The sequence below is a fragment of the Melospiza georgiana genome, chromosome 30 (assembly GCF_028018845.1).
Source record: "Melospiza georgiana isolate bMelGeo1 chromosome 30, bMelGeo1.pri, whole genome shotgun sequence".
NCBI lineage: Eukaryota > Metazoa > Chordata > Aves > Passeriformes > Passerellidae > Melospiza > Melospiza georgiana.
In genome coordinates, this window is record NC_080459.1 from 4,318,240 (window position 1) to 4,332,533 (window position 14,294).

The window sequence follows — 14,294 nt, forward strand, 5'->3', positions numbered from 1 at the left end:
AGCCAGCCAGTCACTCCCAGCCATAGGCCCCCAGACAAAAACCTCGGCCCGTTTCCCTGGCAAACAAAAGTAAGCTGCCCCGCTTCTGGATGGCAGATTGCAGGAGCCACTTGGTACTATCAAAAAAGCCCGACTTGGAACTGGTGCCACCTCTGGTCTGGGAACCATCCTGCGTATCGTGGATTCTAAGGAGCCAGCCGGCCACTCCCAGCCACAGGCCACAAAAAAAATCAACGGCACTTTTCCCTGGAAAACAAAACTGGCCTGCCAACTTTTTGATGGCAGATTGCAGGAGCCACTTGGTACTATCAAACCAGCCCAACTTGGCACTGCTGCCACCATGGGTCTGGTAGCCATCCTGCCTATCGTAGCTTTGCAGGAGCCAGCCGGCCACTCCCAGCCACAGGCCCCCAAACACAAACAACGGCGCTTTTCCCTGGAAAACAGAACTCGCCTGCCAACTTTTTGATGGCAGATTGCAGGAGCCACTTGGTACTATCAAACCAGCCCAACTTGGCACTGGTGCCACCATGGGTCTGGTAACCATCCTGCCTATCGTAGCTTTTCAGGAGCCAGCCGGTCACTCCCAGCCATAGGCCCCCAGACACAAACCTCGGCCCGTTTCCCTGGCAAACAAAATTAAGCTGCCCCGCTTCTGGATGGCAGATTGCAGGAGCCACTTTGCACCATCAAACCAGCCCGACTTGGAACTGGTGCCACCTCTGGTCTGGGAACCATCCCGCGTATCGTGGATTCTAAGGAGCCAGCTGGCCACTCCCAGCCATAGGCCCCAAAAACAAACAACGGCGCTTTTCCCTGGAAAAAAAAACTCGCCTGCCAACTTTTTCATGGCAGATTGCAGGAGCCACTTTGCATCATCAAACTAGCCCGACTTGGCACTGGTGCCCCCATGGTCTGGGACCCATCCTGCGTATCGTGGATTCTAAGGAGCCAGCCAGCCCTCGCAGCCACAGGCCCCCAAACACAAACAACGGCGCTTTTCCCTGGAAAACAAAACTCGCCTGCCAACTTTTTGATGGCAGATTGCAGGGACCACTTGGTACTATCAAACCAGCGGAACTTGGCACTGGTGCCACCATGGGTCTGGTCAACATCCAGCCTATCATAGCTTTTCAGGAGCCAGACGGTCAGTCCCACCCATAGGCACCCAGACACAAACCTCGGTCCGTTTCCCTGGCAAACAAAAGTAAGCTACCCCGCTTCTGGATGGCAGATTGCAGGAGCCACTTTGCACCATCAAACTAGCCCGACTTGGCACTGGTGCCACCTCTGGTCTGGGAACCATCCTGCGTATCGTGGATTCTAAGGAGCCAGCCGGCCACTCCCAGCCACAAGCCCCCAAACACAAACAACGGCACTTTTCCCTGGAAAACAAAACTCGCCTGCCAACTTTTTGATGGCAGATTGCAGGACCCGCTTGGTACTATCAAACCAGCCCAACTTGGCACTGGTGCCACCATGGGTCTGGTAACCCTCCTGCCTATCGTAGCTTTTCAGGAGCCAGCCGGTCACTCCCAGCCATAGGCCCCCAGACACAAACCTCGGCCCGTTTCCCTGGCCAACAAAAGTAAGCTGCCCCGCTTCTGGATGGCAGATTGCAGGAGCCACTTGGTACTATCAAACCAGCCCGACTTGGAACTGGTGCCACCTCTGGTCTGGGAACCATCCTGCGTATCGTGGATTCCAAGGAGCCAGCCGGCCACTCCCAGCCACAGTCCACCAAACACAAACAACGGCAATTTTCCCTGGAAAACAAAACTCGCCTGCCAACTTTTTGATGGCCGATTGCAGGAGCCACTTTGCACCATCAAACTAGCCCGACTTGGCACTGGTGCCACCATGGTCTGGGAACCATCCTGCGTATCGTGGATTCTAATTAGCCAGCCGGCCACTCCCAGCCATAGGCTTCCAAACACAAACAACGGCGCTTTCCCCTGGAAAACAAAATACGCCTGCCAACTTTTTGATGGCAGATTGCAGGAGCCGCTTGGTACTATCAAATCAGCCCAACGTGGCACTGGTGCCACCATGAGTCTGGTAACCATCCTGCCTATCGTAGCTTCTCAGGAGCCAGCCAGTCACTCCCAGCCATAGGCCCCCAGACAAAAACCTCGGCCCGTTTCCCTGGCAAACAAAAGTAAGCTGCCCCGCTTCTGGATGGCAGATTGCAGGAGCCACGGGGTACTATCAAACAAGCCCGACTTGGAACTGGTGCCACCTCTGGTCTGGGAACCATCCTGCGTATCGTGGATTCTAAGGAGCCAGCCGGCCACTCCCAGCCACAGGCAACCAAAAAAAATCAACGGCACTTTTCCCTGGAAAACAAAACTGGCCTGCCAACTTTTTGATGGCAGATTGCAGGAGCCGCTTGGTACTATCAAACCAGCCCAACTTGGCACTGGTGCCACCATGGGTCTGGTCACCATCGTGCCTATCGTAGCTTTTCAGGAGCCAGCCGGTCACTCCCAGCCATAGGCCCCCAGATACAAACCTCGGCCCGTTTCCCTGGCAAACAAAATTAAGCTGGCCCGCTTCTGGATGGCAGATTGCAGGAGCCACTTGGTACTATCAAACCAGCCCGACTTGGAACTGGTGCCACCTCTAATCTGGGAACCATCCTGCGTATCGTGGATTCTAAGGAGCCGGCCAGCCACTCCCAGCCACAGTCCACCAAACACAAACAACGGCACTTTTCCCTGGCAAACAAAACTCGCCTGCCAACTTTTTGATGGCAGATTGCAGGAGCCACTTGGTACTATCAAACCAGCCCAACTTGGCATTGGTGCCACCTTGGGTCTGGTCACCATCCTGCATATCGAGCATTTTAAGGAGTCAGCCGGCCACTCCCAGCCATATGCCCCCACAAACAAACCACGGCCCTTTTCTCTGGCAAACAAAAATCCGCTGCCCCGCTTCTGGATGGCAGATTGCAGGAGCCACTTGGTACTATCAAACCAGCCCGACTTGGCACTGGTGCCACCTTGGGTCTGTGAACCATCCTGCGTATTGTGGATTGTCAGGAGCCAGCCGACCACTCTCGGCCACAGACCCCAATCAAAAACAACGGCCAGATTCACAGGCAAAAAAAACTCAGCTGCCCCACTTCTGGATGGGAGATTGCAGGAGGCGCTTGACTCTGTCAAACCAGCCCGACTTGGCACTGGTGCCACCTTGGGTCTGGGAACCATGCTGCGTATCATGGAATTTCAGGAGCCAGCCGGCCACTGCCAGCCACAGGACCCAAACATACACCACAGCCCTTTTCTCTGGCAAGCAAAACTCAGCTGCCCCGCTTTTAGATGGCAGATTGCAGGAGCCACTTGGTACTATCAAACCAGCCCAACTTGGCACTGCTGCCACCATGGGTCTGGTAGCCATCCTGCCTATCGTAGCTTTGCAGGAGCCAGCCGGCCACTCCCAGCCACAGGCCCCCAAACACAAACAACGGCGCTTTTCCCTGGAAAACAGAACTCGCCTGCCAACTTTTTGATGGCAGATTGCAGGAGCCACTTGGTACTATCAAACCAGCCCAACTTGGCACTGGTGCCACCATGGGTCTGGTAACCATCCTGCCTATCGTAGCTTTTCAGGAGCCAGCCGGTCACTCCCAGCCATAGGCCCCCAGACACAAACCTCGGCCCGTTTCCCTGGCAAACAAAATTAAGCTGCCCCGCTTCTGGATGGCAGATTGCAGGAGCCACTTTGCACCATCAAACCAGCCCGACTTGGAACTGGTGCCACCTCTGGTCTGGGAACCATCCCGCGTATCGTGGATTCTAAGGAGCCAGCTGGCCACTCCCAGCCACAGGCCCCCAAACACAAACAACGGCGCTTTTCCCTGGAAAAAAAAACTCGCCTTCCAACTTTTTCATGGCAGATTGCAGGAGCCACTTTGCACCATCACACTAGCCCGACTTGGCACTGGTGCCACCATGGTCTGGGAACCATCCTGCGTATCGTGGATTCTAAGGAGCCAGCCAGCCCTCGCAGCCACAGGCCCCCAAACACAAACAACGGCGCTTTTCCCTGGAAAACAAAACTCGCCTGCCAACTTTTTGATGGCAGATTGCAGGGACCACTTGGTACTATCAAACCAGCGGAACTTGGCACTGGTGCCACCATGGGTCTGGTCAACATCCAGCCTATCATAGCTTTTCAGGAGCCAGACGGTCAGTCCCACCCATAGGCACCCAGACACAAACCTCGGTCCGTTTCCCTGGCAAACAAAAGTAAGCTACCCCGCTTCTGGATGGCAGATTGCAGGAGCCACTTTGCACCATCAAACTAGCCCGACTTGGCACTGGTGCCACCTCTGGTCTGGGAACCATCCTGCGTATCGTGGATTCTAAGGAGCCAGCCGGCCACTCCCAGCCACAAGCCCCCAAACACAAACAACGGCGCTTTTCCCTGGAAAACAAAACTCGCCTGCCAACTTTTTGATGGCAGATTGCAGGACCCGCTTGGTACTATCAAACCAGCCCAACTTGGCACTGGTGCCACCATGGGTCTGGTAACCCTCCTGCCTATCGTAGCTTTTCAGGAGCCAGCCGGTCACTCCCAGCCATAGGCCCCGAGTCACAAACCTCGGCCCGTTTCCCTGGCCAACAAAAGTAAGCTGCCCCGCTTCTGGATGGCAGATTGCAGGAGCCACTTGGTACTATCAAAAAAGCCCGACTTGGAACTGGTGCCACCTCTGGTCTGGGAACCATCCTGCGTATCGTGGATTCTAAGGAGCCAGCCGGCCACTCCCAGCCACAGTCCACCAAACAAAAACAACGGCAATATTCCCTGGAAAACAAAACTGGCCTGCCAACTTTTTGATGGCAGATTGCAGGAGCCACTTGGTACTCTCAAACCAGCCCAACTTGGCACTGCTGCCACCATGGGTCTGGTAGCCATCCTGCCTATCGTAGCTTTGCAGGAGCCAGCCGGCCACTCCCAGCCACAGGCCCCCAAACACAAACAACGGCGCTTTTCCCTGGAAAACAGAACTCGCCTGCCAACATTTTGATGGCAGATTGCAGGAGCCACTTGGTACTATCAAACCAGCCCAACTTGGCACTGGTGCCACCATGGGTCTGGTAACCATCCTGCCTATCGTAGCTTTTCAGGAGCCAGCCGGTCACTCCCAGCCATAGGCCCCCAGACACAAACCTCGGCCCGTTTCCCTGGCAAACAAAATTAAGCTGCCCCGCTTCTGGATGGCAGATTGCAGGAGCCACTTTGCACCATCAAACCAGCCCGACTTGGAACTGGTGCCACCTCTGGTCTGGGAACCATTGATGCCAAATTTTGCCCCAAACAGGCAGAGTGACTGCCTAATCAGACTCAGTTTAAGTCAATTAAGCAGGAGGTATTTTTATTAGCGACGCGTCGGAGAAATCACAAAATGGATTTCTGAGTTCACATAGCAAAAGCAAGCCTTATATACAATTTTGGGTATAGGATTACATCAGATCAGGTACATAATCATGCATATTCATATGGGGCGTGGTGTAGGCGGAGCGTGGGCGGAGCGCAGGTGGAGACATCTCTTTTGGGGAATTTTCAGGTGGTCGTTCCTGTTGCCTTCATCATAGACGGGGTCTTTCCGATGAGTCTTCCTCTTTAAACTTTTGAACTCATTTCCTAATTTGGTCAATTCCCGGTGTGTTTGGCCTAGATCCCGTGGTTTGGCAAAACCCTTAGGATCGTTTCGACATTGCTGGCTCTAAACCTGCTTAGTCCATTAGTTTCTCCTATACCTATCTCTTCCCCTGTCATGATGCTCTACCTCTTATCTAATTTGTTGCTCTGTTTTCCTAGTGCTGTGCTTTCTCCTTGTGTTCTAGTGCTAGGCCCTTCTTTGCATGCCTCTCATTCCATGTTTTAACCCATTACTTCTGGAAGGCTATCTGCTCTGGGGGAAGGCTATCTGCTTTAGGGGAAGGCTATCTGCTTTAGGGCTTCATTTCCCCCCTTTTTCTTGTAACTTACGAATTCTTTCGTCAAGTTCTGGTCCCACAGGACGTTGATAGGCTCGTACCATTGCCCAAATCATTTGGGTCCTTTTCATTATGCTCCTTAGTCTCCACCACAAACAAATGTTTGTAAGAGTTAGTAATAACAAAGCTACTATTACTATTAGCATTGGGTGCACTAGGTAATGGAAGACCTGTGTAGCTGTTGGGGAATATCCTGTAAAGATGTCCCACCAGTGATGCTGGCCTACTTGTTCTACTTCAGTCAGGACATTCTTTATTCTTTCGGAATTGTGTTCTATCTGCCATACCATTCGTTTAGTTGTTTGATTCACCTTTTGCACCAATTTCTTTACTTCAGGGTGTGCAAGCATTGCTTTGAGAATCTTGACGTCCATCCCTATTTGTAATTTCGGTATTTCTTGATATAGGTTGAAATTTGCGTTAATTAGCTGTTGGGTAGTTATTGGGACAGTGTAATGAAAATCACAACCTACGATCTTGGTAAAGTTACATACACAAAAGTTAGTATTGTTAGTCTCTTCTTGGCAATTATCTATAGTGACATTGTCACAAGCTGTCCTTACGCAAGCACACCCATTTCCTATATAATAAGCTTGTGATTGTGTTCTATTCTGCGGAAGCATTTCTAAGGTACATACACTATTTTCAGCATCTAAGCATAAATCTTCGGCTTCTACCACAGCATTTTCGCAAACATAGCCTAATTGCCCTCTAGGGATACATGCTTCTGTGCTAACCGATTGCCACCTATTTTTGGTGTAATCATAACTGGCCCAGACGTTATGGTTTATCGGCCTGACAATGACATCTTGGTGCATTGTCCCTAGAGTGAGAATGGGAAAGATAGCTCTTTCTTCAGCCGCACTAATGGTGAGGACATAAGCTTCAATGTGTTTTTGTTGAGGTTCATAAGTGAAGTTCACTAACTGCCACCAAGCCTGATGGTCCCTCTCAAATTGTGTAGTATGATTGTCCTTTAATATCGTTTCCCTTATTTCTTGAGGTAATATACCTGACGTTCCTTCTCTCATTATTCCTGCCGCTACTGATTGCACCCATTGTTGCGTCTGAGAGCATTGGATAGCGAGTGCAATGTCTCTGCTAAGTTCCCCTGTGTAGTTAGTGAGTTTTACAAAATCCTCTGCAGTATGGTTTGCTACCATGGTTAGTAATTTCACCACTAGCGATTGTGTTTCAGCTAATGTAAGCATGGATGAACTGAGGGGCATCTTAAGCTTTCCTAAATTCGATGTGACGGTACTTAATTTGTTTACTAATACCTCTTGATCTATTGTGTTCACTATGCCAAATCCGGTGCCAATCCACCCACTTAGATCCCTTTTTGTTCTTCTGTGATGAGACCTTGTCGCTAGCCATGCATTCCATCCCTTAAGGCTTTGCTGTATAAATGGTCGGCAATCCTTTTGCAAATAAGTAATATCGGTGTGAATGTTCATTTGCACCTTTTTCAGGGAATAAGTGGGGTCTAACAATAATTTTAGTTCGTTAGATTTTCTTATTACCTGAGGCCCTATAAAGGTTAGGTTATGTACTGCTTTACATTCCACTGGTAGGGCGGTTTCTTGGGGCAAGTCTAGATCTGGATACAATGGGATCACGTCTCCTGGTAATTCTATCCTATATTCGACAGCACGCCCGGGGAAGCTAAAACCCTGTCCCAGTGTTTTCAACTCCCTTTCACATGTGAACGTCATTGACTGATCCAATCTAAATGCCATCTCACACTGTGCTTTTCCTTCCTCAGGACCACTAGATGCTACAATCTCTCCCGGAGAATGGAGAAGGGGGTGAGGGTTATAGGTTATGTTTTGAGGGTGTAGCTCCCCAAGTGAATCTTCTCTATAAATCACCGAGTTTCGGGGTTGTGATCCAGGTGGATCTTCCCTGAAATCGCTCCACTGACATGAAATTGGGCCCTTTTGCTGAGTCCAGGCAATAGGCTTGCCCATTTTCACTAGACTAAAGGTAATTAGGTTATGTTCAGAGGCTGGCATCGAGGGTTGAATTGTTAATACCAGCCGCCTTGTTTTTCCTTTTCTTCCTTCTACTGGGTCAAGCTCTCGGCACCCAATTTGGATTTGGTCTCCCTTGTATGCTATCATGGAGGGCTGATCCCATACTTCACTTGCATATGGCTGATTATTACGCAAGGCATAAACCTCAAAATAGGGTCCGCTCATTCCCAATTCCGGGTGGATACACTGATGTGCATGAGACCATGGGTCTACTGGGGAAAAGTCTTGGGGAAGAGCTATACTTATCGAGAGTCCAAGGATCAGAGTTGTAAAGGTTTGAGGTGGAGTCGGGGTCATGATGTCTGGCTGTCAATTTTGTTTCTTTTGGCGTTCTCGTTGTTTGATGTGAATTTGTTCTACCCGCAAAATAACCTTTTCTAGTTCAGTGTCTAAATCTCTTTGTTTTTTAAAGGGTCCAATTTGGTCACTTGTTAGTGGATGTCGTGGGACAGAAGAATAGCAACGGGTCGTTAAAACCTTAGAACGACTAAGTTTCAAACAATATTGTAACCAGCGGTGTACTTTAATGGCACCACCCTAATACAATTTGTTCGGGAGCTTCAAACAATTCCCTGGCCTCTAAAATGGGTCTGTTGGCGAATTTCTCTAAGGCCAAATAGTCGTCATTTTCCCTTGCTTCTTTGCAGCTACACTCATAACATTGGAGGTCCAGTAAACAACTTTGTACGTTCCAAAATTTTCTATCACAACCTCCACAAAGAAATCCAATTAGTCCCACACAATTTCTTTCCCCACACCCAAAACACGGCTGATCGTGAATAGGGTCCTGTGGATCAGGTCCTTGTTGACTGTATGTTTCAACCCACCCTATCCACTGTATTGGCGTGCTACGCAATGCAGCTCTAGCTTCGGCATTAAATTCTGCTATGAGGGATAAAGGTTTTGGCAAAGTCAATGTTAGTTTATGTTGGATTCTCACGTGATCCTGCGGAGACAGCTGACTCAGAAGTCTGTACATCTAGGGCGGGTTTAAGCTCCTCTTGTTTGTTTTCCGGAGCTCTCTTGACCCGTGAATAGTGGATCCATGTAGGCCGCTCCTTGATCCGAACCGCGGTGAAGGTAGTCAGCAGCACTTGGAAAGGTCCCTCCCACTTTTCTTGTAGGGGTTTTCCTAAAAGATTCTTAACATACACCCAATCACCGGGGTTAAACGGATGCAGTTTACAATCAGGTTGCTTAGGTTGGTGCTCGATCATCACAGTAGCATTCTTATCAAACTGTTTCCCCACCGCAATTACATAATCGTAAATGTATTGATTACCGATCTGGTCTATGACATCCCCATTTACAATTTGCATAGCATAAGGTCTACCATACAGAATTTCAAAAGGACTTAACTTTTCCTTCGATCTTGGCTTGACTCTCAGTCTCAGAAGAGCAATAGGCAAAGCTTGATACCACTGCAAATTAGTCTCTTGGCATATTTTAGCAATTTGCTGTTTGATAAGATGATTCATCTTTTCCACTTGCCCACTGGCCTGTGGACGGTAGGGTGTGTGCAATTGCCATTTGATTTGTAATGCTTTGCTTATTGCTCTCACTACTTTTGCACAGAAATGTGTACCTCTATCCGAAGAAATGCTCTTCGGTACCCCAAACCGTGGAATAATTTCATTCAACAGTACTCTAGTTACCTCTCTTTCCTTATTTGTCCTACAGGGGAATGCTTCAGGCCACCCAGAAAATGTGTCAGTTAACACCAACAAGTACCGAAACCCCCCTTTTCTTGGGAGTTCAGAAAAATCAATTTGCCATACCTCACCTGGGAATTTACCTCGGCTTATGGCTCCTTGGTGTACCTTGGTTCCTGTATTCGGGTTGTTCTTCAGACACCGTTCACACTGGGACGTAACGTGTTTTATAGTAGTAAACAATTTTGGTCCTGCTATTCTGGTCTGCAAATATTGGTAAAGCGAATCTAGGCCCCAATGGGCCTTCTCATGTTCTGCTTTTACAAACTGCCACATCACGTTTCCTGGTATCACTAACTGTCCTGTTTCTAATTGACCCCAACCATTTCCTAGTATTTTGCCCTTTTTCCTTTGAATCCATCTATGGTCTGATTCTTGGTAGTCTGGCTGGATATTGATATCCAGCTCCCCTGGTATTAGGGCCGCTATTTCCGCTTCCCTATTTCTTGCGGCCGCCAATTTAGCTTCTGTATCTGCCTTCCTGTTCCCTATTTCTGGAATAGTATTGCCTTTTAAATGCCCCTTGCAATGCATTATGGCCACTTGTGTTGGGAGTTGGACCGCCTCCAGCAGTCGCAGAACCTCTTCTGCATGTTTGACTGTTTTTCCTTGTGTAGTCAACAGTCCTCTTTCTTTCCAGATGGCTCCATGAGCATGTACGACAGAAAAGGCATATTTAGAGTCTGTCCATATATTAATTTGCATGTCCTTTGCTAATTCCAGGGCTCGGGTCAGAGCTATCAGCTCTGCCTTTTGAGCTGAAGTCCCTGCAGGCAGGGGGTTTGACTCAATTACCCTTTCTGTAGTGGTGACTGCATAGCCAGCCATTCTTACCCCTTGCTTTACGAAGCTGCTGCCATCCGAAAACCAGTTGTCCGCGTCTTCGAACGGCTCTTCTTTGAGATCTGGGCGACTGGAGTAGACAGCTTCAATTGTTTCCAGACAGTCATGCTCGATGGGTTCTGCTGGGGCTCTTCCTTCTAAGAATGAAGCTGGGTTCACAATGTTAGTTACCTGAATGGTTACATCATCCGATTCAGCCAGGATGGCCTGGTACTTTAAGAATCTGGAAGGCGACAACCAATGGTTGCCTTTCTGTTCCAGCACGGCTGACACAGTGTGGGATACCAACACAGTCACCTTTTGGCCCAGCGTGAGCTTCCTGGCCTCTTCTATGTTAATTATCACTGCGGCCACTGCCCTCAGACAGCCTGGCCATCCTTTACTTACTTCATCCAATCGCTTGGAGAAGTAGGCCACAGCTCTCTTGTGTGGTCCCAACTGCTGGGCTAGGACTCCTAGGGCCATCCCTTGCCGCTCATGGGAAAATAGCCAGAATGGTTTTGACACATCTGGGAGACCTAAGGCTGGTGCTCTCATCAGCTCCCGCTTCAGTCTCTTGAAGGCCCCTTCCGCCTCGGGAGTCCAAACTAGGACATTCTTGGTTTCTTTCAGCAAATCATATAGTGGTTTAGCGAGTATCCCATACTGATAGATCCATAGCCGACACCAACCTGTCATCCCCAGAAAGGCGCGCAGGTCTCTCACCGTCTCTGGTTTGGGCATCTGGCAGATGGCCTCTTTCCTGGCTGCTCCCAGGGATCGTTGCCCTCTGGAGATTTCGTATCCCAGGTACACCACTTCCTTTTGCACCAGTTGTGCTTTCTGTTGAGAGACTCGATATCCACTTAAACCCAGGAAATTCAACAAGGAAATAGTCCATTCAATGCATTCTTCCTCCGTCACTGTCGCTATTAGGAGGTCGTCTACGTACTGCAGGAGGGCGCCATCTCCCGGTGGCCCTTCCCATTGTTCTAATTCTTTGGCTAACTGATTCCCAAAGATTGTGGGCGAGTTAGACCAGCCTTGGGGCAACCGTGTCCAGGTAAGTTGGGTCTTTCTCCCCCTATCTACTGATTCCCACTCAAAGGCAAAAATCCTTTGACTCTCGGGGGCTAAGGGAAGGCAGAAGAATGCGTCTTTCAAATCTAATACGGTGAACCAAGCCAGGCTATCCTTTAGCCTAGTTAAAAGTGTATATGGATTAGCAACCACCGGGTGTAATGTCTTGGTTATTTCGTTTACTGCCCTCAGATCCTGAACGAGCCTATACGTTCCATTGGGTTTCTTTACTGGCAAGATCGGTGTATTAAAATCCGATTCACATTCTACTAACAACCCCAGTTCTAAAAACCTTTTGATTATGGGCTCAATTCCCTTTCTGTCTTCTATCCTCAGAGGGTATTGTTTTCTTACCACCGGTCTTGCCCCGACCTTAAGTTCGACAACAATCGGTGTCGCTCGTTTTGATTTTCCAGGTATATCCGTAGCCCATACTAATGGATAGGTCTTGCTCAGGATTCGCTCGAAGTTGTGGTTCTCAGGTTTGGGTCCCACACAACTGATTGTTAGGCTTAGGGCTGTAATCAGTTGTTCATCGTTTACTTGGAATTCCAATTTATCTTTGTTGAACTTTATTATGGCTCCCAGGTTTTCTAATAGGTCTCTTCCCAATAAGGGCTTTGGAGAATTTGGTAAATACAGGAACTGATGAATTCCCATTTGTTTCCCAATTTTGTATTTAATGGGTTTCAAAAAGTAAGCCTTTTCTGGTTGGCCTGTTGCTCCCACAACTTGTACAAATTCATCACTTTTAGGTACCAATTCCTGATTTAAAACCGAAAAAGTTGCTCCCGTATCAATTAAAAAGCTCAATTCCTTTTTACCTTCCCCTAGCTCCATTTTAACCAGTGGGTCCGCTAGGGTACGGCCCACCGGTCCCCGTCATTCACTATCCTGATGTGTGGTGGTGGTAGTGGCCATAACCCTCAGTTGGGGGCATTCTCGCCTCCAGTGCCCCATCTGTAGGCAGTGCGCACATTGATTTGGCCCTACCCTAGTGGGGTGGGGCTGGAGTCTTCCTCCCCTTCCCATTGGGTTGCCTCTACCCCTTCCTCGAGTTCCAGGTTCCGGGTAACCTGTCTTTTGAGCTGCCACTGCTACAGCCACCACTCGAGCTATCCTCCTATCTTCCTTTTTCTTCTCTTCTGCTTCTCTATTATTGTATACCTTCCATGCCTCGTTTAGCAGTGTCTCTAGGTTTTTGTTTGCTGGATGCTCAAGCTTTTGTAACTTCTTCCTGATGTCTGGGTTACTCTGTCCCATCATTAACCCTAGCAAGTGCTGTTTCCCTTCTTCTGTTGCCGGGTCTAGGGGTGTGTATTGTCTCATTGCTGCCCTGAGTCTGTCCAAAAACTCCGATGGGGTCTCATCCTTTCCCTGCCTGATGTTATATAGCACTGACCAGTTGATAGCCTTGGGGATTGCATTACGCAAGCCCATCGCTATCAGTTTCCTATACTGCACTAACCGTTGATAATGATCCGCGTTACCTGGGTCCCATTCTGGTTTACTGCTGGGGAAATTATCCTCTAGTCTCCCTGACAATACTTGGGCATGTCGTTTTCCTGTTTCCAATACGAGTTCCCTTTCTGTATCTGTCAGTTCTGACAGCATCACCTCTATATCTTCCCAGTCAATATCTAAATTCTTTGCCATTAGCTCAAACCTCTTTGCTACTCCCTCTGGATTCCTCCTGAAGTTTCTTGCTTCATCTCTCCAATTGTTCAAATCACTTGTTGAGAACGGCACCTTTACTCTAGTCTTTTCCCCTACCATTGGCATAATTTGTCGGAGAGGAGCTATCGTATGGTTCTCTTCCTCTCTTCGCTTTGCCTCCCCTCGTGCCACAGATCTGGTATAATACGAGTGACTGGTCCTTGCCCCGGGGTCCTCTTCCTGTGCCTCTATGTCCAGTTCCTCATTTTCACCTCCTATCTCTATTATACAGTCCGTCCGACTCCCGTCCTGGGTCTGTCGTCCCCCTAATATCTGTCGGCTCCTATCCTGCCCCGGGCTACTACCGCTCTCGTCCTCTGCTGCTTTCCCATCTCTTTTATCCTCTATCTGTATTATTATACTCAGCCTCTGCGAGTTGTTCTCTGTCTCCTTTTCGCATGTCACATTACCACTCCCCTTACTATACTTTAATTCAGAGACGTCGCCCCCCAATGAGCCGCTCTTGTCCCCAGCCTTTGGCGTGCTGGTTTCCATTCTGCAAACACCAGTCTTTGGTGTGCTAGTTTCTATTCTACAGTCACCCCCATTTCTGGATGTGTTATTATCCCCATATGGACTAAGCTCGGGCGGGCTGCGTGTCTCCCCCCGGCTCTCTACTCCCGACGGACTACCCTCTTCCCTTTCGAGTTCCAGTATGGGTGGGCTGTTAGCATAGCTCCCCGACCCCTGTGGGCTACCCAGTTCCTGAGGGCTGCCCTTTCCCTCGCTAATCCCTGATTTTGATGGGCTACCCTCCTCCCAGCCGTTGTCTAGCTTCTGAGGGCTGCATCCAAACTTAGATTTCCACCACTGCTCCAATTCCTTTAATGGGCTAGGATCCCCCTGTTCCTCCTTTGGTCTGGGAAGGGGTCCTTCCCGCCCTGGAGCGAATGGATGGTATTCCCACAAGCTTATTTCGCTCT

The 14,294-nt window shown here is 49.2% G+C and overlaps 1 protein-coding gene across 1 annotated transcript; it reads right to left on the minus strand.

Moving 5' to 3' along the window:
- Positions 1–9,898: 9,898 nt before the first annotated feature.
- LOC131094601 (uncharacterized) lies at positions 9,899–13,866 on the minus strand. The gene is made up of 3 exons (XM_058042254.1): positions 13,146–13,866; positions 10,077–12,512; positions 9,899–9,957 (listed from the first exon to the last, which is right to left on the minus strand). Exons 1-3 carry the CDS (start codon positions 13,864–13,866, stop codon positions 9,899–9,901), a joined length of 3,216 nt encoding a protein of 1,071 aa, XP_057898237.1.
- Between the last annotated feature and the right edge of the window lie 428 nt (positions 13,867–14,294).

Excerpts from the sequence above, each read along its gene's own strand:
- LOC131094601 (XM_058042254.1), bottom strand. The coding sequence starts at position 13,866 with ATGGAAACCAGCACGCCAAAGGCTGGGGACAAGAGCGGCTCATTGGGG. Across the intron at positions 12,513-13,145 it reads TAAACCAGAATGGGACCCAG|CGGACCCACTGGTTAAAATG; the intron begins GTAACGCGGATC and ends GCCGTACCCTAG. Across the intron at positions 9,958-10,076 it reads GGGCAAAATACTAGGAAATG|ACCAGAATAGCAGGACCAAA; the intron begins GTTGGGGTCAAT and ends CAATATTTGCAG.